Source organism: Falco rusticolus, chromosome 3 (assembly GCF_015220075.1).
Source record: "Falco rusticolus isolate bFalRus1 chromosome 3, bFalRus1.pri, whole genome shotgun sequence".
NCBI classification, from domain to species: domain Eukaryota; kingdom Metazoa; phylum Chordata; class Aves; order Falconiformes; family Falconidae; genus Falco; species Falco rusticolus.
Genome location: NC_051189.1, coordinates 26957291 through 26983489, shown reverse-complemented (window position 1 = coordinate 26983489; position 26199 = coordinate 26957291). Strand labels below are relative to the sequence as shown.

Sequence of the window (26199 nt, the reverse complement as noted above, 5' to 3'; positions counted from 1 at the left end):
TAAAATCTACACAAAGTTTTATTGCAATCATACAAGGGATACATCAAGGGTCAAATACAACAAATACTATGATGCAATTTTACATTTATTAAACTACAGTTCAAAGCACAAATTTACACATTCTAAATACACTAAACATCTAATGAAGTCACACTGGTCTCCCACTGACATTTGATATATCTGGGCGAAAGACAATAACTTTACAAGACTTTTCTAACAGGAATCCTTAGTATAAAAACTGTGTACTTGTATGTAAACTGTTGAAGAACCCAAGTGATGGGTTTCCATCTCCACTAAGTCATCCATTTTGTTGCATATTTAAACGCTCAGGGGTTGAATGAACTTGATTTTAAATTTGGACACCATTATCTAACCCTCCCACCCCCCGGTGAATTGTAGCTGTAGCTTGTTTTGCCTGGTCCCCATTAGCTATTACTATTTTTTCAAGTTTTGAAGAGAATGAATTGAATTCAAGATTGTTCCATTTCTTCCACACTGGAATGTTGACCAGACAAACTACAGACTTGCAACTGCAGGTCTAAATGAAGCGTTAATGCCTGTTTAAGCTGCAGTGGAAAAGCGGTCTTCTGGGCTCAGCTGAATGCAAGAAGGCACAAAGAAGAAGTTCTTCATCAATGTGTCTGAAGCAATTCCAGCATCTTGCATCTCATCCCTGCGGCACAGAAGGATGAGAGTTGTAAGAAGGTGCTTTTATGTACCAGTTCACATCAGAAACCAGCCTGGAATACAGCATTTGAAGCCTACTGCTCCTGGACAGGCCAGCCCCAGCCTCAGCGGAGGGGAGGATGATCAGCTATGCAAGCACTTGGCAGACACAGAAAGGCCGTGACTCCGCTGGCAGAACTGCAGGGCCCTGGCTACCTCGCTATTGGAACAGGCTACCCAGCTCTCAGCACCACAACAGCACTGCCACCATTGCAGTGAGCTGCAGTTACTCCTATTGGGAAAGCTCAAAGGTTGATGGTCAAACAGCAAAAGGCCTTGCAACTACCACTGAACTCTGTCAACGCGAGGTATTTTGCTTTCCTTTGTCAGCCTTAAAGCATAGGAGGCATTTTGTCACAGCTCTCACTTTAGTCTTAGCAAAGTCAGACAACAGTAACAAAACCAAACCCACAAACTAAAAAGGCACATTCTTGCCCTCAGTTGCATCTTCCTGTATTTGCCATCAAATGCAATTTCTATTTGGCTGTAAGTGTATGCTCTTGAGGGAAGCGAAAACAATCTTGCCACTATCAAGAGAATTTTCTTACCAGTCACTGAAAGACATCATGTAGTAAATCAGTGGCCTCTGATAGTCGTTAAAGGTAGACTGTTCACCTAAGGTACCAGAACCCATATTATCAAAGATCAGCCAATCTCCAACGCTCAACTCGGGAAGAAGACAGTTTTCCACAATTTGATCAAGCTCATCACAGGATGGACCCCAAAGGCTGCTTGCGAACAGAGGCTCATCTTCCTTGTATTTCTATATGGAAATGATCCAGGTAATTCAGGCTTCAGTTTATTGAATAAGAAACTTTTCAAATATACATAAGGATAATTTTATAGGTAATACAGTTATATGAAGTGTTAAATATATATAAAAAATATAAGGATAATTAAGGACTATCCCTGAAGATTTAGAAGTACTCACCTTGTGAACCTCTGGGATAGTATTCAGTTTCTCAGACAATTTAGTTGCAAAGAACCATAACACCATCGTTTATGTAATATGTAAATACTGGTTCGTCATTATTCCTGGTTTGCTCCACTGGAATAAAAATAAAAAAAAAAGTTGTCTGGCATGCATATTTTTTTGGTCATAAGTAGTCCTTTTGCAACCTAACTCATCAACTGCGTTCTCCTGACAAGGGTGTTCCACATATACCAGAATTGGAGAATTACGCGCAGAGTAATACGTATGAGACCAGATTACAAATTCAGTTGTAACATTAAGTGTGAGGCTTAGCAAAATTAATACTTCCAGTACTAATCACTGTTAAGAATATAAATCCAATTTCTACTTCAACAGAAAAGCAGCTCGCTCTGTGAGTTTTTTTATGTTCTTCTAATACAGAACCATCCAAAACACCTTCCATAAAGCACCCTATATAAGTTTCACCATTGAGAAGTCAAACCTAGTAAGGAAACAAGAAGTGCCACATAAATGTAACAAAAAAGGGAGGTACACAGGTAACATCTGGTCAGAACCCAAACGGTGGATTACAATGCTAGCGTAACAGAATGCATTAAATATATGTGAGACAAACTAGCTCATCGTGATTAAGGGAGCAGTTATCAGTACAGATTCATAACATGTAAAAGATAAATACGACTCTTACCTCCAGAAGGAAGTAGTTTATCATACTCAACAGTCTTCTTCGCAATGATGTTAACTGCTAGTGTAAATGCAGATGAAACATAGTAACATCCAGGCTCTGCAATCACATTAACACCAGATTCCTTAGGGAAGTAGACATCCAGCAATGGCCTGATGACATGATTAACCTACGAAGTTGAAGCCAGAGGCAAGACCAATGAAACGCAGCTTATGTACGTATCAGATGCACACACACACTTTCAGTCAGCAACAGTTCTAGTAAGCACACCAAAAACTACTGTTCATCTATTGTCTGACAAGTGCTCTTACCAAATGTCCAAAATTCACAAAAGTGTTTAAGAAAATAGGTCATTCTGCTAAGCACTGAAGACAGAGTACCATGAGTCCAAGCACGACACAGTCCCTCCTCCCAAAGTTCAAGTTGTGGTACCACTCAAGACTGCACAAGTAGTTTCAAACTTGCACAACAGATAACAAAGCTAGGTATGAATCCAGAAGAACAAGGAAAGGACCTTTTTGTGATCAGTTCCAAATACTGTTGTATTAGAAACAATGAATTATTCAATACTGATGCTCAAATTTTAAGCCAAATACTTAAGATTAACAAGTATTTTATTTTGAAGAAGTAGCAGAACAGTTAGAACTAAGAAAAGCCCTGATTGCTGTTAGAAACTTTTCACTGAATCACTTTCAACGTCCTACATTCAAGGAGTTTGTCTTTATGACAACATACAGTGTAAACAGGTTATTCTGTTTTATGTGCCACTGCATACTGAAGAGCCCATTTAGGCCAAAACAAAGACTTGCCAAAGCAAAGATAAAAGCAAGACTTCTAGTCTTCAGTTCTAAAACAAAGTGCTGGAAACTTTCATACAGTAGCAACATGGCTTATGATCAAAAGTATGCTAAGCAATCCTGGCCCAAACCATGCAACAGAATAACCAGTTGGACAACAACAGGCAACTGCCAAAAACATTTAACTAGTGGTGTTAAAGCGGATTAGGATAGTAATTTAATCTGTGACGTCCCGAAGTCAGTATTCACCCAATATGAGCAGTATTAAAGAAAAATAATTATCACCTCAAGGACTGATTACAGTACCCATGATACAGAAAACAAACCCAACTCTTTGGATGTTATGAATTAGCCTAACATGAAATTTAGAATAGGTTTCAGCTATCAGTATTAGTTGCAGTTTGAAGGTTACACTTCAACTTAAGTCATAATTAGTTTCAACTTCCCATGTATTGCATACCTCTTCCAGCTGAAGTTCTGAACCTGTGAAGCCCCCACCAATATCCAACATGTTCATCTTAAAGCCAAATTCTTCCTAAAATGCACAGGCAGAATGTAAGTACACAGACAAGTGTAACTAAAAGCATCTTTTGTTCCTCCTTACTGCGGTTCTTTTCTATGTACTTCATACTTTTGAGCATATTTAGCAGCAGACATCTAGTGAGGGAGTAACAGCATTGTAAAAGTTAGTATAGCTCCATTAAACCTGGTAGTAATAGCATTGTGATGTCAACAGAAGCTGGTTACACAATTCTTAAGTCCCACAGCAACATCAACTCCTATCTCGTGGGATACATTACATTCAGTGGTTCCTGAACAGGGCAGCGCATTCTCTCAAAACGAAGTTTTAGGAATTCACGGATATATATATAATGCAAGTCTTTCAGATAGTGCTTATGTGACAAGACTGCTACAATGAATTTGCACAATGGTCAGTGAGAATTTCAGTTCTGTTGTCCTCAGGCGGTACCAGTGACAGTCAGTGCTCTAACTGCAGTAATCAGAGTAAAAAGCCCCACAGTCTTTATTTAGTTTGTGAGCTTCTCGTTTACAGGAAGACAGTTAGAGAAAGGAATTTTGCAATTATGAGAGATACACATAGAACATGTGAGATTCACAACAGTCATCTGAGGCATCCAACAAATCCATTCCTCTTCATCCAGATTTGGATATCCCCCACCACAACAGGACACTTATTTCTTACAATGCTTAGTTAATCGCAGAGATCACATCATCAAATTAGTGGTTGCATCACCATAATGCCAGCATACAAATGCTTAGTATTTTAATATGAAAAAGTGTCAACTGGGTATTTGCAGGACTGAGCAGTGGGACAGTATTCACCAACCTTTGTCCACAATTAGTATTATAAAGTTTGTTTTACCTCTACCACGCATCTCACAATGGAGTGTTTAGACCCTTACTGGAAGTTCCATTTCCTGCCATGCTATGTTTTGGAAATTATCTCACTGGCTTGTTAGTGTAATCAGAATAGAATGGATTCTCTACTGTAGCAACTGCATGTGTGTATACATCTACTTACAGCCATGTCAAACACACACCGAGCATCAGATATAGCATGAATGTACGTTTGCAGTTCCTTGCAAGAGCCTGAAACATGAAATCTGAAAGAAATAAAAATACAGTTAATACGCTGGACTGTGTGGCTTTCAGACCAAGCAAACTGTTCCACCACCTAGAACGGCAATGGAAGCAATTCATTCCCAAGTGGCTCAAGACAAGCTTGCACGATAATACAGTAACTACGCAGAGAATAAGCTCGGTTGATGATTGCCTTCTATTCCACTGGTTTTTTCACTTGAGGCTGTCTTGCCTTTAACACCAAGAATGTCCTACAATATTCTCATCTTTAAGAAATGACAGATTACTGAACCTTTCAGTCTTCACTATCGAAGTGGTTAAAATTTGTTCTTCAGTGGGTGCCAATGCTACACATTACATATACAGTACACCCTCCTGTATACTGTCTCCCCTCTCAACCTTCTTTGTATTGCCTTGCCCGTATACCCTCTTCTCCTGGGCCATCCAATTTTCTCCTCAAAACTAGGGCTGTACTATGCACACCATCTCCTCTCTCCAACATTTGGGAGAGGATGAGGAGAGGTGTGTCCCACTGCTACCCTGTTCTGAGGCCTGTTCACCCCCAGGCCAGGTCTTAAGTTTCACAGCAAAGCCAAACAGGCTGGTGAGCAGGCCATCAGAAGCAGAGAAGTACTGATGCCTCCTGCAAGGTCCTGAATCCCCTCTGGTTCCTCATCCAAAAGTACTGCCATAATACTGGTAGTAACTGAGGTGCCAAAACAGGCACAAACATCCCCATGGACTTCCTAAAGACTAGTATGGTCTGTTGGTTCTGGACAGACCATACACACACCCCCCTGAGCCATGATGCTCTCTACACCAAATCTACTCTAAGGAATGCCATCTTGAGGCAAAAGTCATTTTTTAAACTTACTCGCATGAATCCACATGTGGATTTTTTTAAATTCTTTTTGGTTTTATAAAGAAAAAGCATAAAAGCTGTGTGATTTTTGTAAGTCAGTTTAGACATCATATAAAAGAGGTACATTTTCTCAGTAGTAGTAGTATCATATAAATTTTAAATATGTTTGTCATTTATAATGATTATAGTACATTTATGCTTTAATTTGACATCAATTTCAAACAGATTTACATCAAAGCAATTGTGGTTTAAATCCCCACAATCTGGCTTCCATTTAAAATATTTTACTGTCTTGGCACACCCTCTTACTTGTTTGGTTGCTTTCTTAAAACATTCATGAGTGAGTATGTGGTACATTAGTAGCTGAAGGTAGACAGAACAAAGACATGTGCATGCATTTTTCGTCTATATAGTAAAAATCTTTGTTAAATTTCAAATTAAAATACCACAGCTCATTTGGCAGCTCTCAGAACACTGGGATTCATTCCTACCTCCTACAAGCAAAAAAAACTTACCCCAGTATTTTGTCTTGATGTGATCAGAGTGACATAGGACCCAACTCTTAGAAAATCCAACCCAATGTTCATCTTGCTCAAAGTCTGCCCAAGCTATTCCATGCTATACTAGCACTTATCTGTTACGCCATTTATTGCTGGACAAATACAAATGAAGTTACCATGGAAGTTCAAGAGTACAGTTAGAAAATAGAAAAGGCTTTTAAACTTTGCTTTCATGCTTACAGAAGGATTTCTGATACTCTATTTCAAATTGCTCCGTCTGTAATAGTTAATTTGTCTCAATAGTTTTTGCTTTTATATTAGTACTTTGCTTGCAAGCAAAAACTCACAATCCAGAAGTTGGGGTTTGGTGTTTGTTGGGGGTTTTTTTGGGGTTTTTGTTGGTTTTTTGTGGGGTTTGTTTGTTTTTGTGTGGGGTTTTTTTTTTGGTGTGTTTTTATTTTTTAGAAAACCTCTAAATAGTACCGAAGGGGGAAAAATTCTTCTCTATTCTACATCTTGAATACATCATGCAGACATCTACTCAGCCAGCAGAGAACAATAAAGTTACTCACTTGACACCAACTATTTGGACTCCCAACTCCTTAGCACATTCCATGAGATGCCTACAGTTCTTCATGGTGGTGCCAAACTTCATATTCATCTCCTCATCAGCAGTAATGTCTTCTGTGGCAATGTGCAGTAAGAGCCTAAGAGAAGGGGAAGATGATTGGGGCAGTTGGTTTACATCATCAGCACATGTGAAGCCTGAAGACTGTCAGAAGTGTGTTGATTATGTTGTCAGTACTCCTGCTCCATCGATGGATGAGTCAAGTGAACCTAATAAAACAATCCTGTACAGAGAAAAAACTAGCAATTAGGGGCTAAAACATGGAGCCAACAAGGACAAGGGATTTCGAAATGCAGCAACTAAGACTCTTTTGTAGCAGCAAGAGTCTGCTGAGTGCTGTAATGAAAGAGAATGTTACCTTCTAATAAAGTATACTTCCTCATAAATCCATTAAGACTGTAATATGCTTTTCCCACCTCTGTTCTCCTTTCTAGCTAAAAGGAGAGCATGGAGATTCCCCTTCAGTCAGTCATGTACCAGACTTCATTCAACTCAGCATCTGGAGAACACCAGGCTGACACATTAAAAGCACACCCTGGCCACATCCCTCCACCTCCCCTCCTGGCTAAGCATGGGGACTGGTGATGGAGTAGGGTGTCAGCCCGCTCCCTGTCCCTTCCAGGACACCTGTGGGGCAGGGAGGCAATGAGTACCATCTCTTACAGTCTTATGCAGCGAGACGGCTTCCTCTCTCTGATCAAAGCCTCATTCTGGACAGGTCTGGCAAACTGCCATGCCAGTGTTGACAGTTTTTTTACATTAAAGTAACACTTGAGTGGCAAAGATATGTTCACACCAAAAAACCTCACTCCTTCCCCACACCACAATAAGATTTAATTAATTAGCCATGTGGCAAACTACAGAGAAATTGTGTCATGACATACAGGCAGCCTGCACAGAGCACGTTACATTTAAACTCTCTATCTTGGTTAACTAAGCGGAATGAAGTAGTTCTTCTTTAAGACAAGCAATAAGCAAAACTTAGCCTAGCCACTACAAAAATACATGCTGGCCTAACAGCTACTTTAAGTTCTAAAAGCCCTTTCCAGATGTCTCATGATTCTTTTTTTTTTTTTTTTAAATGTATTTTGTAAAGAGAAAAAAATTCTGAAATTCTCACTCAGGTTGCCTAGCAATCCATGTTAATTTCAATTTACACCACTCCACCTTGAGAAACTGACTAGCCTCTCATTTCCTGCTTCTCCACTAGCTCTGTTCAAGGAATCTGTAGCCAAACAGTATTTTGTAAAGTATTTGGAAAAAGTGCTAGATAAAACAAAAAAAATTTCAAAACTTAAACTATTTAAAATGTAAAGAAGTTTCAAATCCATAATACTGTGGTTTGTAACCTCACATTAAGGTTAGACAAAGCATGTCTTAAAGACATCCAACATTAAATTTTATTAATTGTTATAGCAGCATTTTAAGTGAGTCAAGGTATTTTTCTAGTGCAAGCCACTGAAAAAGCATCATCCTGATTTCTAGAAATCTAGTAGGACTCTTCTTCCTATGTTTCAGCCAGTTAGAGCACAGCTAGATGATTATGTATTTGGGTTTGGGGTTTTATTATTTTATTATTTTTAAGGAAGCACTGATACTTATGACCATGCCTCTGCTGGAGCTCCTAGGACACCAGCAACCTTAGCAGTTAAAACTTTGCCTGGAAAAATCCAAAGGTATAAAGAAAAAGACTATGTGCTCCTTTCTAACATTTCTCTTCTTTATTAAAACAAAAAATTGCAATCATTCAAGTTAGTAAGATTTCCAAAGGCAGAAACATAGTAATAGGTGGAGGTCTTTAATATGAGTTTAGTGCAGAAAGTTGTAAGAATTTTCAGAAAATGCAGAGAATTACAGCTTTTCTAGCAGGATTTCCTCAGGCAAAGCGTAGTTAGCTTCATCTACAAATAGAAACCTAGCTGTAACAACCACACACAAGAACAAGGCAATATAAAGGGTCTGACTTTTTGAATCTATGTCAAGGAAGAGAAAGAAGAAACTAAAGGCTGTCACTTCAGCAAAATTTTAATGATCTGAGGAAGAATTTTAATAAAACAAGCAAACAAATCTCTACCCGGTAGGAGAGCTAGGGATCAGGTTGCTAAGAAGATTTAGACAGCAAACTGCAGTTTTCGTAGAAATTAAGTTTCTTGTCCTTGGTAAACAGGAACTTTTTCAAATGTTATGCAATGGCATCCTTGAAAATAAGTAGAGTTTATGTTGTTTTTCTCTAGCTCATGAAACTCCTTTATTCTGTCTCCCCACTTCATAATTTCTCTGGCCCAAGAAAAACCTGCATCCTAACTTCTCTTGCTGTGGATATTACCATAGACAACACCTTCTAGAAGAGACTGTTAGACTCAAGGAAAGAAATAAACAGAAAAACTAACAGAACAGTAAAAATACCAGTGATAACTGGTAAAACACTAACTATGGAAGAGACAGCTTTAGCACTGCTAAGGCTTTCAAATGCATGGGGTATGTCAAGGCCAGAATTTTAACACACAAAATTATCTGTCATACATAGCATCCTTTGCACAGGAAGTACTCTCCAGCATGCAATGCACTGATAGGCTTCCGTGAGGATAAAGTGTAATCACTAGCAACAGCAATTGTAACCTTCAAGGCAGTCTTAAAAAGAAAAAAAGAATAACTAGGTGGGATGAGCAGAGTGTCTTTAGATACTGAACTTGGTAGAAACTCCCTAATTCTACAGTTACGGCCACAGAAGACATGGCAGTTTAAGGACTGTGTAGAACCAAGGCCTTTGTAAAGGATGTCAGGAATTCCGTTTCTTAGTGCACTCTGACGACATCTGAGGGAAGCTATGCTTCTTCAATCACTGGAAAGCACTGACATTCACATAGGCTCTTCACTCCAAAATTTCTTACAGGTATGCCCCATAGCCAAAATATTAACGAGGCACACAATGCTTCATGACATGAATGCGTATCAGTCCAAGAGAGACCACAATACATTGGCAGCAATAAAATTCTCCTATTTAACAACCAGAACATCAGTTTTGACCACTTCTCTACAGAAAGCATCTGGGCCACTACCAAAGTGACTAATAGAACTGGAGTCAAATTTCTCACCATTTTAATAGGGGGGAAATACCTGTAGGTGTATTTAATAGACTTACATCTAGGGTTTGGGCGTGTTCTGTAACCCAACACACCATGCTCATTTGCCAATAGTCTCAGCCCTGACTTCAGCTGGAGCCACTAATATCCAGACAGAGCACCCTGAAAGAAAACACTGAAGCCGCAATAGAGCAGGAGGAAGATGTACTTGCAGATGATGAAGTGCCAGACTTCTGAACTTTAATCACTGAAACTTTTACATGAAGATTGCCCTATGAAACTTACGCAAGATTTCTCCCAAAACAAGGGCCTTACTATCATAGTAAGAAGCCAAGACCCAGTAGGGGAAAAAGTTGAAAGAAAAGCTACCTTTGAATCAGACAACGGGAAGAGAAAAATAGATACAAGTGAGTTGTATTAAAGAGGCCACGGGTCTTGCTCGCAACTCGTTCCAGCATACAGGCAAAATTAAGTTTCCCCCGCATAAAAAGCAAAACCGTAACTCTGACACTTACTTAGCATTTGGATGATTACGTGCAATTTTCTTCAGCTCAATATCATTGTCACAAGTCATGATGTTTATCCCAGCTTTTGCTGCATACTTTATCTGAGATGCTTGCTTGCAAGGATTTGTATATATAATGTTTTCAGGAGAAATGCCCAGATCTTGTACCAATGCCATTTCAGACTGAAAGAGAGGAGCATATCAGAGTTTGGCACAGCCCAGTGCACTATATTCACTGAATTTTTTACATGTGCTCTAGTACTGTATTAAATAGTCAAATACACTAAAAAGAAAATTATCCACTGCTTCTAGGGTAGAAATACAGATTTTTCAACAGCTACTTACACAGCAGTTCACAATTTAAATTGTATTATTTATAACCATGACACCTAATACCAAAAAGCTGATTTTAAAACAGAAGACATAGGGAAGAAAATAAAGCACACTGATACAAAGAGAAAAAGCTTACTTTACTGGAACATGCGAATCCAACACCAAGGGTTCCCAAAATTTCGAGTACACCTGGAGTAGCATTGCATCTTACAGGATAAAATGGTTTTATTGGTGCCATCACGTTCTGCCATTGTATGTTATTCTTTACAAGCTTTCCAAGATCACCAACATAAAATGCTCTTTTTCCAGTCTAAAAAAAAAAAAAAAAAGCAAGAATAGGCAAATAAAATTTCTGAAGTTGTGTGTTGCTGTCAAAACATAAAACAACCCATGATACAAAGTCTTCAAGAATTATGTACTTTTTTTTCACCCTGCTACTAACTTTTAGGTTTGGCCTTGAACAATGCTTTTGTTTTTACTTTCACCTAGCAACCTGAACTAGTTTAAAAAAAATATCACAGGGAATACCTACCACTTCAGAGATATTATGAATGCTATTTAGACAATACTCTGAGATTCCTGAACAAAAGATACTACTAAAATGCCAAACGCTGATTTTATCTAAAAATACAGATTAGGTTACAATCTCTTCCCACTCTGCGTTTTCAGACATCTGCAACTTTTTGGAGGAAGAAAATCCACTGGGATGAGAGCTTCCACAGTCTCAACAATTTATAACTTATTATACATGGAATTAAATAATGGTAGTACATTAGATTTTATGTCTATCTAATAGCTCATGTTACGGAACATTTGTTGATAGTATTTTAATTCAGGCAGTCAAATTTGAGACTGTTCTCCACATCTTGTGAAGCACAAATTTCAAACAATTTTAAGAACCAAACTCAGTGTGTTAAGGTTACAGAGTCAACTACATCCTCTTTAAGAAAATGCACAGACACTTTTCTGGAAACCGTTACAGCCTCCCTTATGCATCTGTTACTATAGCCTTTCTCAATATCAAGTCATGATGTGGATGCAGTGGATCGAAATCCGAACAGATCATTCTGTATTTGTTTATAATGTGCACTCGGTAAATTCCTGTAAATGAATGGCCTACTGTTTACCAATTAAAGATCATCACAAAATATATGATCTATCTGAATTAAGACTGTACATCAAATGTTAACTCTAGCACTTGACTTTTGCAGATATGAAACTATGTTGTGGCTTATTGTATACAATGTCTTTATTTCTTTTTAAAAAACACAAATAGAAATTCCATCGGGTGGAAGCATACTGACCCCCTGTACGGGTCACCAGCAGGAATGGGATCTGGAGCTTTAGATCCATGGCACAGGCCTCTACCCCTTGAGCTAAAGGAGTAAATGAAAGCAGCAGGAGGCAGCTATCCTCTGTGAGCCAGCCAGTGGTTGGAGACATGACATGTTGCCAGTAGTTTACCTATTTATTTGCTAGACAGAAAAAGAATATTAGGAATCAGGATTTGGGAATCCTACACCTGAGCTCAGAAGGCCATGGGATTTAGCTATTTGCTGTACTATAGTTGAGCACTTGCATTTGAACATCAGTTCTGATAAACCAAGGAAAAGTCAACAGCTCATAGGTATGGTATATTATAGATACAGGATTCACTTAATGAAACTTCATTCCTTTTTTTAAAGCTCGCGCTTTCTACAGCCTTGTCTATAAAACAAAGGCTACATCTTCCTGCCTCTTAAGGAGTGAGTGAAGCCTTATTCAATAAAACTACTATTGTATGTACAAAAGTATTTGTTTCTTTCCAGTAGATTGCTAAACCTTAACAGCTTTTAGACCAGTTTATTTTCTTGAAAGAAAAAAGGTAGCACACCTGACAATACGCTCGTACCCACATTTCCAACAGGGAGAAGGGTAACGGGACGATACATAATCATACAACCATGATGGGCCACAGAAATTTTAAACATGGCTTTAAACTGGCTCAGCATACAGGTTTGTCTAAAATTCAGCACATTTTTAGGAAAAGAGCAGAAAAAGAAAATGTTTCTAACTCCGCGATATCCACTTGCCCAATTTCAGGTTTCTTGTCTAAACCCCGTTTATAGTAAAATCTTGGTACAAGATGAGAACCTGTATTTAATTACACTAGCAAGACTACTTTTCTGCTAGCCACACTCAGGGAGGTAACAACTGTTGCCCAAATTTCCCCAACAGAATTCAGCCAGAGGCAAACAACCATCAAAGAATTAGAAAACTACTTTATAAGGTGAGTTTTAGCTGACTGTTCCTCTCTTGCTGTCAGCTCAGTGCTAAATACCTTGACCTAGTTTGAAGACTTAAGAGAACTAAACCAGAAGATTTGGAAAACTTACATGAGTGTGTTCATAAATACAGTTGTCGATAACATCTGCAAGAGTTGCTCCTTCATCCAACAGACCAATGGAGTAATTTGCATCCTCAAGAAATCCTTTCATCTCAGCCGTATTCCACAAAGCCGACAGTCATAAACCAAGAAACACAAGGGATGGGCTTCCAAGCCTTATATCCGGGTCCTTAAATTATGCAACAAACTGTACAAAGAAAACACAACTCAATAGGAAGAGAGGCACAATGCATACTATGACACTGTTTAAAAACTGGAAAGAACTTTCTAAATACGATGTACTACAAACAGTAACACACACACACTCTCCACAAAAATCAAAGAAACTTTTACTCTGTTCACCCTCCATTTGCCAGGGATAAGGATAGAGCAATTCTACTGAAGCCAAGAATAAAACAGAAGCTATGTACCTTACATCTGATACCAATTTAAAGATGAGTAAGAAACCACTGATGAAAAGCTGTTCTTAAGAATCCCAGACCGTACGCACAGTGATCTGTGTTGAGCTTACGCAAACTATGAAAATACTGCAAGTGTAGCATACCTGTACAAACACCTCCTGTGTTCTTAAGTATAGTATTAGTATTCAAGTATGCATCTAGAAGACTGCCTGTGTAACAACATTTCTGAATTTGTTAAAAACCTATAGTGCATTGGAGAAATGTTAGCATTGATATTTGTCATATTCACGTACTTGTTAACATTCCAGTTTTTGGTTAGATACCAATTTATAACCATCGCTTTCACACACTGTATTTACTAGGCATTTGTTTTGTTGTTCCGTTCATAAGATTACCTACAACACTTAAAACTCTTCACTTCAATAGCAGTTAATAGAAAGAAGCCACTAGCTAGAAGTAGTTTTCAGAGTGACAGTCAACCTCAGGAAGTGGAATTGGTATTAAAAGAAAAGTAACAGTTATAGCCTAGGTTTATTTGCATCTTTTTTATCCTCAGACTTTCACTGCAAAATAGATTTTGTTTATAAGCAGCGTTTTCCAAAAGACAACCTGAATCAATTAAATCCACAGACAAAACACTGTTAAATATAGTCTTAAACTATGGATTAAATAGTCTCAAGTAAAAATCAGTAGACAGCAGAAAAATGTCAACCAGTGATTATATACTTTCAGCCGCCTTACTTGATGAATACAACAATCTGCCATTTACATTCTATTAGAGCAGGAGGTCTTGTTTAGAGGTCTCCTTTATTAAGTTTATAGCTACTGACTGACCAGACTGGTTTTTGTCATTTCAACTGTCATCTTTGACTAACACAAGACTGATCAAAACCAGGCAGCTAACTAGATTCCTTCTTTACATGAACACCCAAGCCTTTTTTTTTAATCTCAACAGAAGTTGCATAGTCTTTGGAAAAAAGAGTTGTTTTCTAAGGCCAGCTGTACTTGGCAATTAAAAATGTTGTGAGAAACCAGAAACATTACAACTGAAGGTAAAAACAAAAAGCTTCACTAAGACTCTAAAAGCCAAGATGATAATTTTGGCCTCAAATGGTCACAAGGCCATGGTATTAACACTGTTATCATATTTCTTCCACCACCTCTCTCCAGTAAAAAATCCACAACTTGCAACATAAGTTTAGTTAACATTGTTAATAATACTAACAAAGTTACTTTGCTCAAGCTGATACTAAGACAACTAAGCAGCAGTTGCTCTCGCTTGTCATTGCAGCAATAATGGGAAAAGAGCCAGAAGAGTTTCGTATGCTTTCTCTGTAACTCAAGTATGCCACCTATGTTTCTTAAGAGAAGTATTTACTCCCAGGTGAATTTATGTGGCAGCAAGAATTTTCAGCTATATTCAGAAGCTTAATAATAAAAACATGAATGCTAGGTAAGAATACGCTTGTCTCACACATACAGTGAGTCTCATGCTTATTTACGTGAATCCTTAAGATCTAAAACAATCATGAAGGAGCAAGATAATTATCACATCGATGTAAGGATTTAAGTAAATTACAATTATAAAACAATGACTAGGCGGTAGACACTATAATACCTAGGAAAACATATTCAGTCAGTCACACCTCGGTTTAAGTTTGTGAGTAACAAGCTAAAATTCCTTTAAAAAAACGCACCACCAAAAAAAAAAGACAAGCTTGTGAACCAAGTTTGACTTCGAATCAGTGAAACAAACATGAACACCACAGTCACGTTTACAAAGCTACTGTCACCCTCTGAACAGGTACTTGAGCAGTAACCTTGATTTGCCAGCTGATGAGCACAAACTCCTCAACACATTCACCTTCATAAAATATCCAAGATTTCCAGGCACAGAGTACCAAAGAGGGTTGGTTTGGGTTAAGTTTTTACCACTTAACTCCCCAAAAGCAACAACAAAAAGAACACTTATCTGGTGAGTCAGCTTCAATGAAGGTAATTTCCTAAATCAGTTGCCTTGTAGTTCATTCACCCAAAATCACTTATGGTCAAGAGGCAGGGAGGAGAAGGAATGCAAGCTAGTACTGACTTAATAAAATAGCTTGCAACAAGCCATGACCAACCTAGTACAACCTCTCCTAGGCTGTTAAACAGTAATTGCTTTTTCCAAACATGCCCATGACATCTAGGCTTCTTCATTTAGCAAAATTCACCTAGTCAAAAAAAGCTAGTGCTAGCCTACTGACTTCTGCCCTCAGTCACAGCCTATTATCCCTCTGCAGTCTCTCCTGCTCTTTTCAGTCTTGTTGAGAGCAAGATAGGAAGAGTATTCTACAGAGAGAAAATTGATATTCCTACCAGCCCTGCTACAGCACCAGCACAAAACAGTGCATACTTAGGAAACATTTCTTTAAGGAATTAATACCTGCAGTAGGACTTGGGATTGTGCTATAATCTTGCTCTGCCCAGCCTGGCTCTCCTCCTCAGGAAGGAGGAGGATCAATGATAAAATTCTTGAAAGATTAGATGAATATACGCAGAAGGAAACCGAGAGGATGGTTTAAGACTTTTTCTACATCTGTAAGACAAGTCAGAAATCATTACAGTATAGAGTTCAGTCCTTGCTGACTTGCTGGAAGTCATGATTTGACAGACTTAATGTGGTAACACCACCCATTTTACCACCTGAAATGTTAGCCTGCACAATGCTCCAGGACACTTATTTTTGGGCAAACAAAAGCTGTCAAGTGGTATGAAACTTCTACATAGACATGCAATTGCTTTCTTTGAAGTAAGCTTTACTACCTCAGGCTCTTTAGGGATTAACACAATGACGTCCCAGATGAAGAACTTTTATCTTAAAGTTTACGTATTTAAATACTGCAATTAGACATCTGGAATAGAAGAAGATGAAAATGCTCTTAAAAGTGACTAACTAAACACACACTTGTCATATGCAAGCAACCACAACAAACTCAATTGCGTAGTTCTGACAATGTAAAGAAAAAAAAATAATTGGCCTGAAAAAAAAAGCCAAAACACAAACCCCTTGAGGTTTGGTTTTTTCATTAAAAACTTCCTCTGCAAAGAGCAAAGTCTCTGCAAGCAGAACGGGCTCCCAATAATGCTCTCCAGCTGTCTTCGTAAGCAAAATAAATTTATGAGATTAACAATTATGCTGATGCAAAAATCATAAAGAGGTGAAATATATTCATCTCTCATGTCTTATAATACTGTGGGGTTTTTTTAGGGGTAACATCAAAAAAGTATAAGTATTTTGTCACTAACATTGGGAATTAAGTACAGAATAGGTATACTGGAAAATTGGAAACAGGTCCCCCAATTTCAGTGCAGGAAATGCCTATTTCTACTGGGAGTATCTTTTAACAAGATATTCCAAGATGCCATTTCACTGACTTACATCGTTATCATTCAGTTAGCTGAATGCAGGCACTAAGCAACTGATGGGAAATGCTAAAGCAAGTCTCTTTCTTTACAATGGCAGTGGACACTTTTCATTACCCAAGTTGCCTCTCAGTACAAATTCCACTCAGGGTCACAGCAGAGTACCTGTACAGCTTAGGTTAGTTGCATCCTACCATTCTCTCAGGAGTATTCCACACAGTTAAACAAGCAATAAAAACTCGAGCATCTCCGCTGAAGCAAACAAGCAAAGGGGGTAGATACTAAAAATAATTTCCCATCTGACACCTACAGGAACCATGCTTTCAAGAACCTCCTTCTGTTTTCTTGAAATTTGAATAAATTATTCAAAGCCAATAAGCTAGCAAAGCTTACAAAAATGAGCACTCTTGTTAAGCGCATGTATTCTTCTGTGATACCATACCAGCACTTCTCTTTCACAACAGCGCAAGCAGTTACTTCCCTATCCTATCCTCTTGCTTAGCCAATGTTAGTATTTGGCCTCCCCATTGCTCCCCCAACCCCGCAAACTCCCAGCCCTCCTGTTCCCAGATTGCCATCCAGCCCCATGCAGACAAAGTCAAGACAGCACTGAAGGCTAGCCCGTCCAAATAGCTACTGCTTCCACTTGGCATAGACAGGGATCGTTAATGGATCAGATTTCCATTGCTAATTCCCTCCATTTCCCATCAACCAGATGGGGCAATAAATAGAACAGATTTTAAAAGGAGCAAGACTTCAGGCCACAGTTGCCAGACTGCTCAAGAAGTCAGAGCTTCAAGAGCAAGACAGAACTAAACCCGAAGTTCTTCCTTGGCCAGTGTAATGCAAGGACAAAAGTGGGAGGGAAAGAATTACAAGAAGGAAGCAAGTTTAATGAGAATGTAAGTACACCTTCAGACAAGATTTTTATTTGAGTTCCATTGGAACATAATATTAATAATTATATTTAAAAGCTCAATTGACCTTTTTCCTATTAAATTACTTCGCAAGTTGAACAGAACTCAAACTACTAATTAGCTGGCTAACACATCTTAGCTGTGTTTGAGGCAATTACTTGTGCTTCAGAGCACCAAAACAGGTGCAGATTCTCACAGACTACTACTACCTACATCACCACTACATTCAATACTGAACTACTTATTTTTGCATACAGTATATTATTACTGAATACAGAATAGATCCAAGCCCAAAATAAACACACAGATCATCTAAACATTCAGCTACAAATACAGTAAACCTGGAGGCATTTCCATTCTAGGACAAGCTATACCTTGCACTATTTGCCATGCAGAGAAAGAATAACCTCAATGGAAGTACCAGAACATCCTTCTCCTCAAAGAAAAAAATTTCAGTAAAAGCCAGAATTCCTTCAGAACAGTTTTAGACATTAAAACGCACTTATAGTACCTTCTCTAGGTACTTCCTTCTAATAATTCTTCTACCTTTCCTATCTTTTTACTACTGTACTTTAATCCTGTTCAAGTGCAACATGTCATGCAAGAGTTCTACCCAAGTAAGACCAAGCCAAAAGTCAGAAACTGAACACGAGAACAGTTTTTTCAGAACTTTTGCTTATAGAAATCATGTGACACCTACAAAATAACAGTGGTATTCAGGGATTTTTTCATTTCATTCAAGTGAATACAATCCATTGTATTCACTTGAACAGACCAGTCATCTACATAGAACCAGATGTATGTGGTTAATTCAGTAAGTTTCAAACAAAACAAAGAACATAACCTCTGGAAATAAAGCCAGAAATCACGATAAACTAAGCTCACCCTGTGCCTCCCTTACTGCAGTATTTTCAAAGAACAGGGTCATCTACATCAAGTGTCTTATTAAAAGACGCATTAATACAACGACCATTTGGACTCTTTGTGGTCTTTGAAGAGTACCTGGCTTAGTCAGATGCACTTAACCATTCTCATTTTCAAGTTTTACATTAAAAAGTGTTATATAATTTATAGGTACTAAACCAAATAAAAAATGCCTTCAGCTAGACAGCAAAAAAAGTAAGCTGGTTTTATGCAGTATTAACTCAGGTATTACAAATGCATTTAAGGCTATTGTTAAAGCCACATAAAGCTATTGTTTTATGTTAACAGAACATGATAACTACAGACATTCCAGAGTTTTCTGTGCTCCTTAAGATCCACTATGCATATTTATTTGTTTTCAGTTATCACGGGTCTTGTTTTTCTTTAATAGATATTTGCCTCTTAAAAATGCAAAGGCATTTATAATTGGTAAATGTTTTCCATCCAACACAGAATTCCACATTCTACTGTAGCTCACTCAACTACAACTATTTGTGGAAGTGGAGAGTAATTAGCAAATAATGGAGACAGGTATTTGTGAAGGCACACCCTTCATGATCAATGTTACCATTTAGAATAGCAAATGTTAACTATTTCAGTATAAAAAACCCTAAGAGATCACACAGTACCCAGCAAATCATGATTTGATGTTAACAGTCATGCAGTGCCAGTTCATGACTTCAGAATTACGCTGAGACACTGAAGTTACAGCATTTTATTTTAGGATTTATGCAGCCAACAGCCCTAATTCAGAAAAGTAACTAATTACAAAGTTTACTCACACATGTTTAAGTCTCAGAAATTCATCAGATAACTACTGAGAAAAGTTTAAGGTAAGTAAAAAAATTATAGCCCCTCCCTTGAACAAAAGCTCCATATAATATGCAAAACACTATTTTCAATATTGATAATCTACATGAAGACAGTTATCTTGCTTTTCAAAAAGCCAGTACATGCTGGTTTTATTTTTGGAAGGACTTCTCCTCCTACATAGATATGAAAAGAGAAGGAAAAGAGACTTACATGGACAAGTTAGGAGATGGAACCCTACTATCATCAGCTAGGTTCCCAAGGTGGCTCAGCGTTGAAGTCGAACTGTTCTCTATAAAGCACTTCTCCTAAGCCCTCTGGATAGTTGTAAACTTGATCAGAGATTTTGCCCTGTGGGAGAAAGCATACAAAAAAAGTTTCATAGCCAGAACAAAATAAAAGCTTTATCTTAAAGCACATAATAAATGTCTTTTCAGTAATGCTTCTAAGGAGGTTTGTAGCACCCCACCATGAAAGTTTATAATCACCTAACGTGCCCAGTTTTCACGAACGTATGCAAACTCTGAGCCAGATCAAGTCAGATGTATGAAGAACTACTAAAACACATGAATTGGGTACATGAAACTGCTTGTTTGTACTTGTCTTTCACAGTCTGAACTGGAAGGTTTTCAACACTAAAGGCAAAAAGCTCTACATGATCCTGCTTTAGGGTAGTACGCCTTAATACTGGACTACCCTTGCAGAAGTGGGTAGTTTTAACCCCATAACCACTGTGATTCCTTCCCCCCCACACACTTTGTTTCAATTTCAGAATTCCCTTGCCATGTTCTTTCTTTGTCTGCTGTAAATGAACACAACATGTGGGTGAAAAAGCTATGTGGGTGAAAAATAGTGCTTTATATAGTGAAACTGAACACCATACAGACAAATGCAGAGATGAGCAAGACAGTAAAAAGAAAGAAACTTATGGTTGCCTTCAGGAATGAGGAAACATTTCAGCTGGCCGTTAAAGGCTATCAAAATATGCTGCTTTGGTGTTCTGTGTAAAGTACAAGGCTAGCTTACTCAAATGAAGGTAAAAAAACATTCACACAAAACAGGACAGTGAACATAAAGCAGTCAAGTACACATTAACCAATCCCGCTGATAAGTTATTCCTTCTAAAAGGAACTGTCATTTTCATGGAATTAAATACAGTACAGAACTGGTGATGTGTAAACCCAACATACAACAGAACTTCTACAAGTTCACTGTGGTCTATGGCATGAAACATGGAATGTACCAACCTACTGTAAAAATAAATCTTTGCTACTCATTATTTAGATGAGACTACAAGTGCCAACTATAAAAACCTGGCTCCTGGGAACCACCTAACCTAAATGATAATCTTTTCAACCACATTACAGTTAAGCAAACTGCTAAAGTGTATTTTCCAACTTATTCTTGCTATTAGAAAACTAAACTTGTATACTCTATAACTGAATTACAGAGTGAATGCAACTTGAGGGTAACTGTTCCACAGCAACTCCACAGAGCAATCTCTTCAGCGTTACCATATAAATTAGCATATAACATTAAAAATAAACCTCAGCACTTCAAAATTAATTGAGATATTAAGGAATTTTGTCAGCTACAATTAATGTATATGCAGTATATTTAATCTTACCCCTCCCTTCCACTAGAGCAGTAAGTCAGTAATAACATTTAGTTCTCAGAGTAGGCATACAACAGTTTCAAAAGCTGGCAACACTTTCCTTCTGTAAAATTAACTAGTAGCTCCACTATTTTCTAGTGCTGTTCTGATTATACTCAAGAACTAGTACAAATTTTCCACTGATTATGAATTTGGTTTACCTTCCCAGTAAAAAAAGTCATTAAAACCAGGGTGCTTCCAGGGAGACTGCGTGACATTTAACACAAACCTTAAAAAGACATGCTTCAGACAAGTATCACCTGCAGTACTATTCCAATCAATATCTTCACATGTCCCAAGAAGGAAGCATGCAGCGGAAGTTCCTGTGGAGCTGGAATGAAAACCAATCATTCTTTGCGGCAGCAGTCAACTATGAGCTGCACTGAGTTCCAATTGCCCTTCAGAATTTCTTCTAAGTGATAATTATTTATCTGAAGGATCTACACAGACATACAGAAAGTAGTCTGACCACCCTCTTTTGTGCAGGTTTGCCAATATTAAATATTCAGAGAGGAAAATGGTATGATTTGAGCTTTTCAAATCATAGTAATTTTGCTCTGCTTTAACCAGCACAAAGTTTTAATTTACTGGACTGTGGCAGAGCAGGGCTAACATTCTAAGCAGAAGTGTATTACATGTCCGTAACCCATATGGACAAACGCAGTTTTGGAGAAGCGGCACATGGGCACATGTGATCGGCCACAATGAAGCATTCATCATTCAATGGTCTTAAAGTGGGTATAAAAGCGTTCTGTGTTCAACAGCAAGCTTTGAGTTGTGGTAAGAATAACAAGGCAGCTTTGCCTTTTAATACTCAAGCGACACCTATATGCATGTATTTATATATATATACATGCTCTACTAGCAGGTGCCTCAAGTTTGACTGCAGCTCAACCAGCCATGCCGTACTTTGTACTTCAATAGTAACATACCCTCAAGGAACAAAATAACCCCACAGTCATCGACAGCGTATGGCTTTGCCGGAACAACCCATCACTGCAGCAAGCCCTATGAGGGCCAGCAGGCCAGTCAGGGCTAGGCTTTTTCCACCTCGTGAGCCCCCTCAGCATGCCATGTCTGAGGCAGGCAGACCTACAAAACCAGGCACCATTTTTTTTTCTTTAAAAAAATATTAAAAAATTCACTGTGTCCATTTCTGAATAGAGACCTTTTAGTGACCCGAGCTAAAATATCCATGAACCAAGCCCTAAAATTCTACATGATGACAACCTTGCACATTTACACCAGCTGCCAGACTTGGAGGCATCAAAGTCACTCCGGCCCACAAAAAACTCAGCTATTCTTCTGTTACAATAGGCCTTTTCCAGACCAGGGCCAGGGCGTTGTGGCAAGGCGGTCCCTGGGGGAGAGCAGGCCCTGAAGGAAGCGCAGGTCCGTGAGGAATTCTCCATCAACCACACTCTTGCTCCTGCACTACATCAACAGTATTTTTGGTCTGAAGTTTGCCATTATATCCAAATTAGTCCATTACACAATTAAGCCTCCCTTTCAGGAAGGGATGGTCTTAATTCCCTCCCAGAGCACACTGTCTCTCCTTTAATTGGAGATGGAATAATTTCCAGACCATACAGCCCAGCATTGCTGCAAACACACACCTGCACCAGCCTTCCAGCACAGGGAGCAGGCAGAGGCACAAGCTGCTTGCCTGGGGGCAGGCTGCAGTGCTGAAAGGTGGTAGAAGCCTGCCTCTTGCCTACAGTAAAACTGTCCCCACAGGAGAAACATTCCCATTGCTGCTCCCCACCAAATGACATTCTCCCCTTCCCAAAGTCTTGCAAAGACCCCTCTTTTTCTGGGGTTTAACAACCCTCCCCCAGAGCTCAAGGCCCAACGGGAAGGATGGGGGGCAGCACGCTGGCTGGCTGTGGGGGACAGGCAGGGAAGGGAGCTCACCACAGCCTGAAGCACACGGGGAGGGGGCTGCCGTGTCGCAAGCATCAGCAGCATTGTTCACACGGTGACAGGAAGGAAAGAACTAGACTGGACCAGTCCAGACTGGAACAAGCCCCTCCCACCATCACCACTATTCACAACCCCCACCTCCACCCCAGCACTACTGCCTCCCGCATTTATCGAGGAAAGAATAGCGGGCAAGTGCAGTATCCTCAGAGCCAGAAATCCAGCAGCCCGGGTGAGGGCAGAAAAAGTGGGGCAGCACCCCACCCCCCCCACTCCCCTGCAACCCACTGTCACACAGGAGACCCAGCCACGCATCTGGCTGGGAAGGTTTGCAGGTCTAACTTTGCTTTATTGGACACCACACGGTGTTTTCATACAGAGTGGCTGTATTCAACTGGGACTACACAATCAAATCCTGCTCGGTCACCGGAGACTGCTGCAGAGGTACAGTGAAACGCAGCACTTCAGCCTCCTGGCACATATCAGCTGTGCAGCCTTTCGCACTGCAGGAGATTCACTCAAGAGAAGATTTAAGCTCACTTTCTTCCCCCTTCACCACAACTGGGGTCCCCCCAGCACAGACACGTATCCTCCTGGGCTCTAAACCAGCCTAGACTGCCGACTGGAAAAGACCTACAGTACTGCCTAGGTAATGAGCCATTAAAGGCATCCTCGGCCACACATTTGCGCCACCCCCCTTGCACACACATGAGCCCCCCGCTCCCACACTGTACTTCCAGCTCCCCTACAACCAGTACCAGGCACCTCTGCCAATCTCTCACCAAACAAGGAACGGCAGAACAGCGAGCACACACTCACTCAGGACACCCTGACATCCAGATGCACACATGCTCTTTATACACACACCCCCGGCTGGCAGCCGAGCAGTGGCCAGACCCTCTTCTCTGTACTTTCCAAAAGCCACCAGTACAGCAGTGGCTGACTGGACAAGTACCAGCCGAGGCTGCCAAGCCAAGGAGGTTGAAGCTCAGCCAAGACACTTCCAGAACTGGTGGCACACCAAACCTGCTACTGCTACACTAACAGTCTGACCAAGAGGAGGGGGAAAACAGTTGTCCTAGAGATGTCCAGCAAACACCACCAGCAAAGCAAGGAGACTGCTAACAGGAGGGAAGGGCTTTACTCTTCACACACGGGAGGACTCCCGTGGCCCCTCCGTATAGAGGCAATTTGCCCTGTCATCCCCGCACGTGTCCGGGAAAGTGTCACTTGTGCAACGCCCTTACAACTCGTGCAGTGCCCTGACAGCTCACGGGGCTGCTGCCCTGCTCCCTGGCGTACCCCCTGCCCCAACCACCATGCTGAGGGGGCCGGGGCAAAGCCCCGCGCAGGTGCAGCTCAGGTGAGGGGGAACAAGGAGCATGACAGCGGGAGCCCGGGTGGATAGTCACGGTTACAGACGCACAACATGGCCTCTGAGAAGCAGGCGAGGAGACGTTGCGGCCATGCCACCAGCACTTCTCCAGCCTCTCTGCCCCCATCAGCCAGGCCGGTGCCCAGGCATGCCACGCAGCTGCTGCTCCCGGGCCTGAGGGAGCCTTCTGCGTGCGAGGGCACCCGAGGGCTGGGCTCCGCCGAGACCTGCATGGCAGTCGGTGCCACCGAGCCCGGGCAGCCGCCACCGGGAGACGGGGTGACAGGCCGGGCTCCGGGGCGGCCCCCGTCCCCTGGAGGGGTCCGGGCGAGGCCACTCCTCGCCCCCTCGTCAGGATGGGGCGAAGTGCGAGCGGCAGCAACGCCCGGCAGAAGCAGGTCTCCCGCCGCGGGGCACTGCCCCGGCTGCAAAGGGGGAAGACACCACGCAGCCCCCCTCCGCTGCAATCCGCCATGTTAGGGCGGCCGCCGAGCCCCCGCTCCCGCTCCTCACGGAGCCGGCGGGCCCGCCGCCCTCCCGCGCCCGGCGGGGTTGGGTGAGAAGGGGGAACGGCGGCCCCGGCGCAGCCCTCGCCTCAGTCCCCGGCCTCCCTCTCCCGCCTCGCCGCCTCTCAGACGCAGGGCTGTCCGCCATGTTAGCGTGGCGGCCGCTGACCCCCTCCGCCAGCCGCCACCGCCGCCCTCGGGCGCGGGGGGCCCCGCTGCCCGCCCGCCGGCCCCCCGGGCGGCGGCCCCGCATTGCCCGGCGCCTCGCTGCGTGCCGGGGAAGAGGGGGAGCCTCGGCTCTGACTCATCCCGCCGCTCTCCATCTGCCGCCGCCGGTGGCAGCCGGTCTCGCCCCACGCCGCCGGGCGGAGAATGGGCAGCGGCAAGAACCGGCCCCATCCCCATCCCCCTCCCCGCCCGGCACCGCCACGGCGCTGCCTGCCGGGCGCCCCTCCGCCCTTCCCGGGTGCCACGGCCACCGCTCCCCTTCCCCTCCTCGCACTAGGGTGTGAGGGGAAACCAGGGCCTGTCCCTCCCCAAGCCCCAGGCCCCGGGAGGGGAGAGCGCCTTCCACTCCCCCGCCGCCGCCGGTGCCAAGGGACGCCCCGGCCCGCTCCGCGGCTCAAGGTGGGCGTCGCCGCCTCCCGCCTCCCTCCCTCCCTCCCGCCACTTCCCCCGCGGGGAGAGCCCCGGCCCGGCGGGGAGACCGGGACCCCCGGCACCGGTACTCACGTGAGATAACGGCCCGAAAGATTTGGTAAATCGTCTTCTCTTTTTAGGCGGAATTTTTAAAGAGGGATGTGGGAACCTACAGCAGAAATACAGGCGGCGGCAGCGGCGCCTTCCAGGGCCATAGGCTGCGGGGGCGACCGGCGGGGGAAGCGCAGCGCTGCGCTGGGACGAGAGGGCACAGGCAGAGAGAGACAGAGCCGGACCGGGCCGGGGGCGCGGGGCTGCGGCAGCGGGGGGCGGAGGCGGGAGCGCGGCCACCGGGTGGCGAGGCGAGCGGCGAGAAGAGCGGCGAGGCGAGAAGAAGGGGCTGCCGCCGGCAGCGCTCTTATAGGGCGGGCGGGGAAGGAGGGACCCGGCCCCACGCGTCACCGCACCGCGGGGCGGGAGGCGCCGCCGAAGCCGCCACCCCGCAGCCCCCCCCTTCCCGCGGCGGGCCGGGGCGCGAGAGGCGCCGGGCGGGCATGCGCCGAGCGCCGCCGCCGGGCAGGAGGGCGCCGCCGCCCCGGGCCCCGCCGCC

The 26199-nt window shown here is 42.1% G+C and overlaps 1 protein-coding gene across 1 annotated transcript; it reads right to left on the bottom strand.

The window, feature by feature from the left end:
* On the bottom strand, positions 1–25989 carry AZIN1 (antizyme inhibitor 1). Its single transcript, XM_037379436.1, is given in 13 exon segments — positions 1–673; positions 1275–1489; positions 1658–1712; positions 1714–1774; positions 2346–2511; positions 3600–3674; positions 4683–4764; positions 6676–6810; positions 10330–10502; positions 10789–10962; positions 13028–13225; positions 19709–19846; positions 25683–25989. Coding segments are annotated over 11 exon segments (1350 nt in total). The 5' UTR covers positions 13130–13225; positions 19709–19846; positions 25683–25989; the 3' UTR covers positions 1–561.
* Positions 25990–26199: the final 210 nt, after the last annotated feature.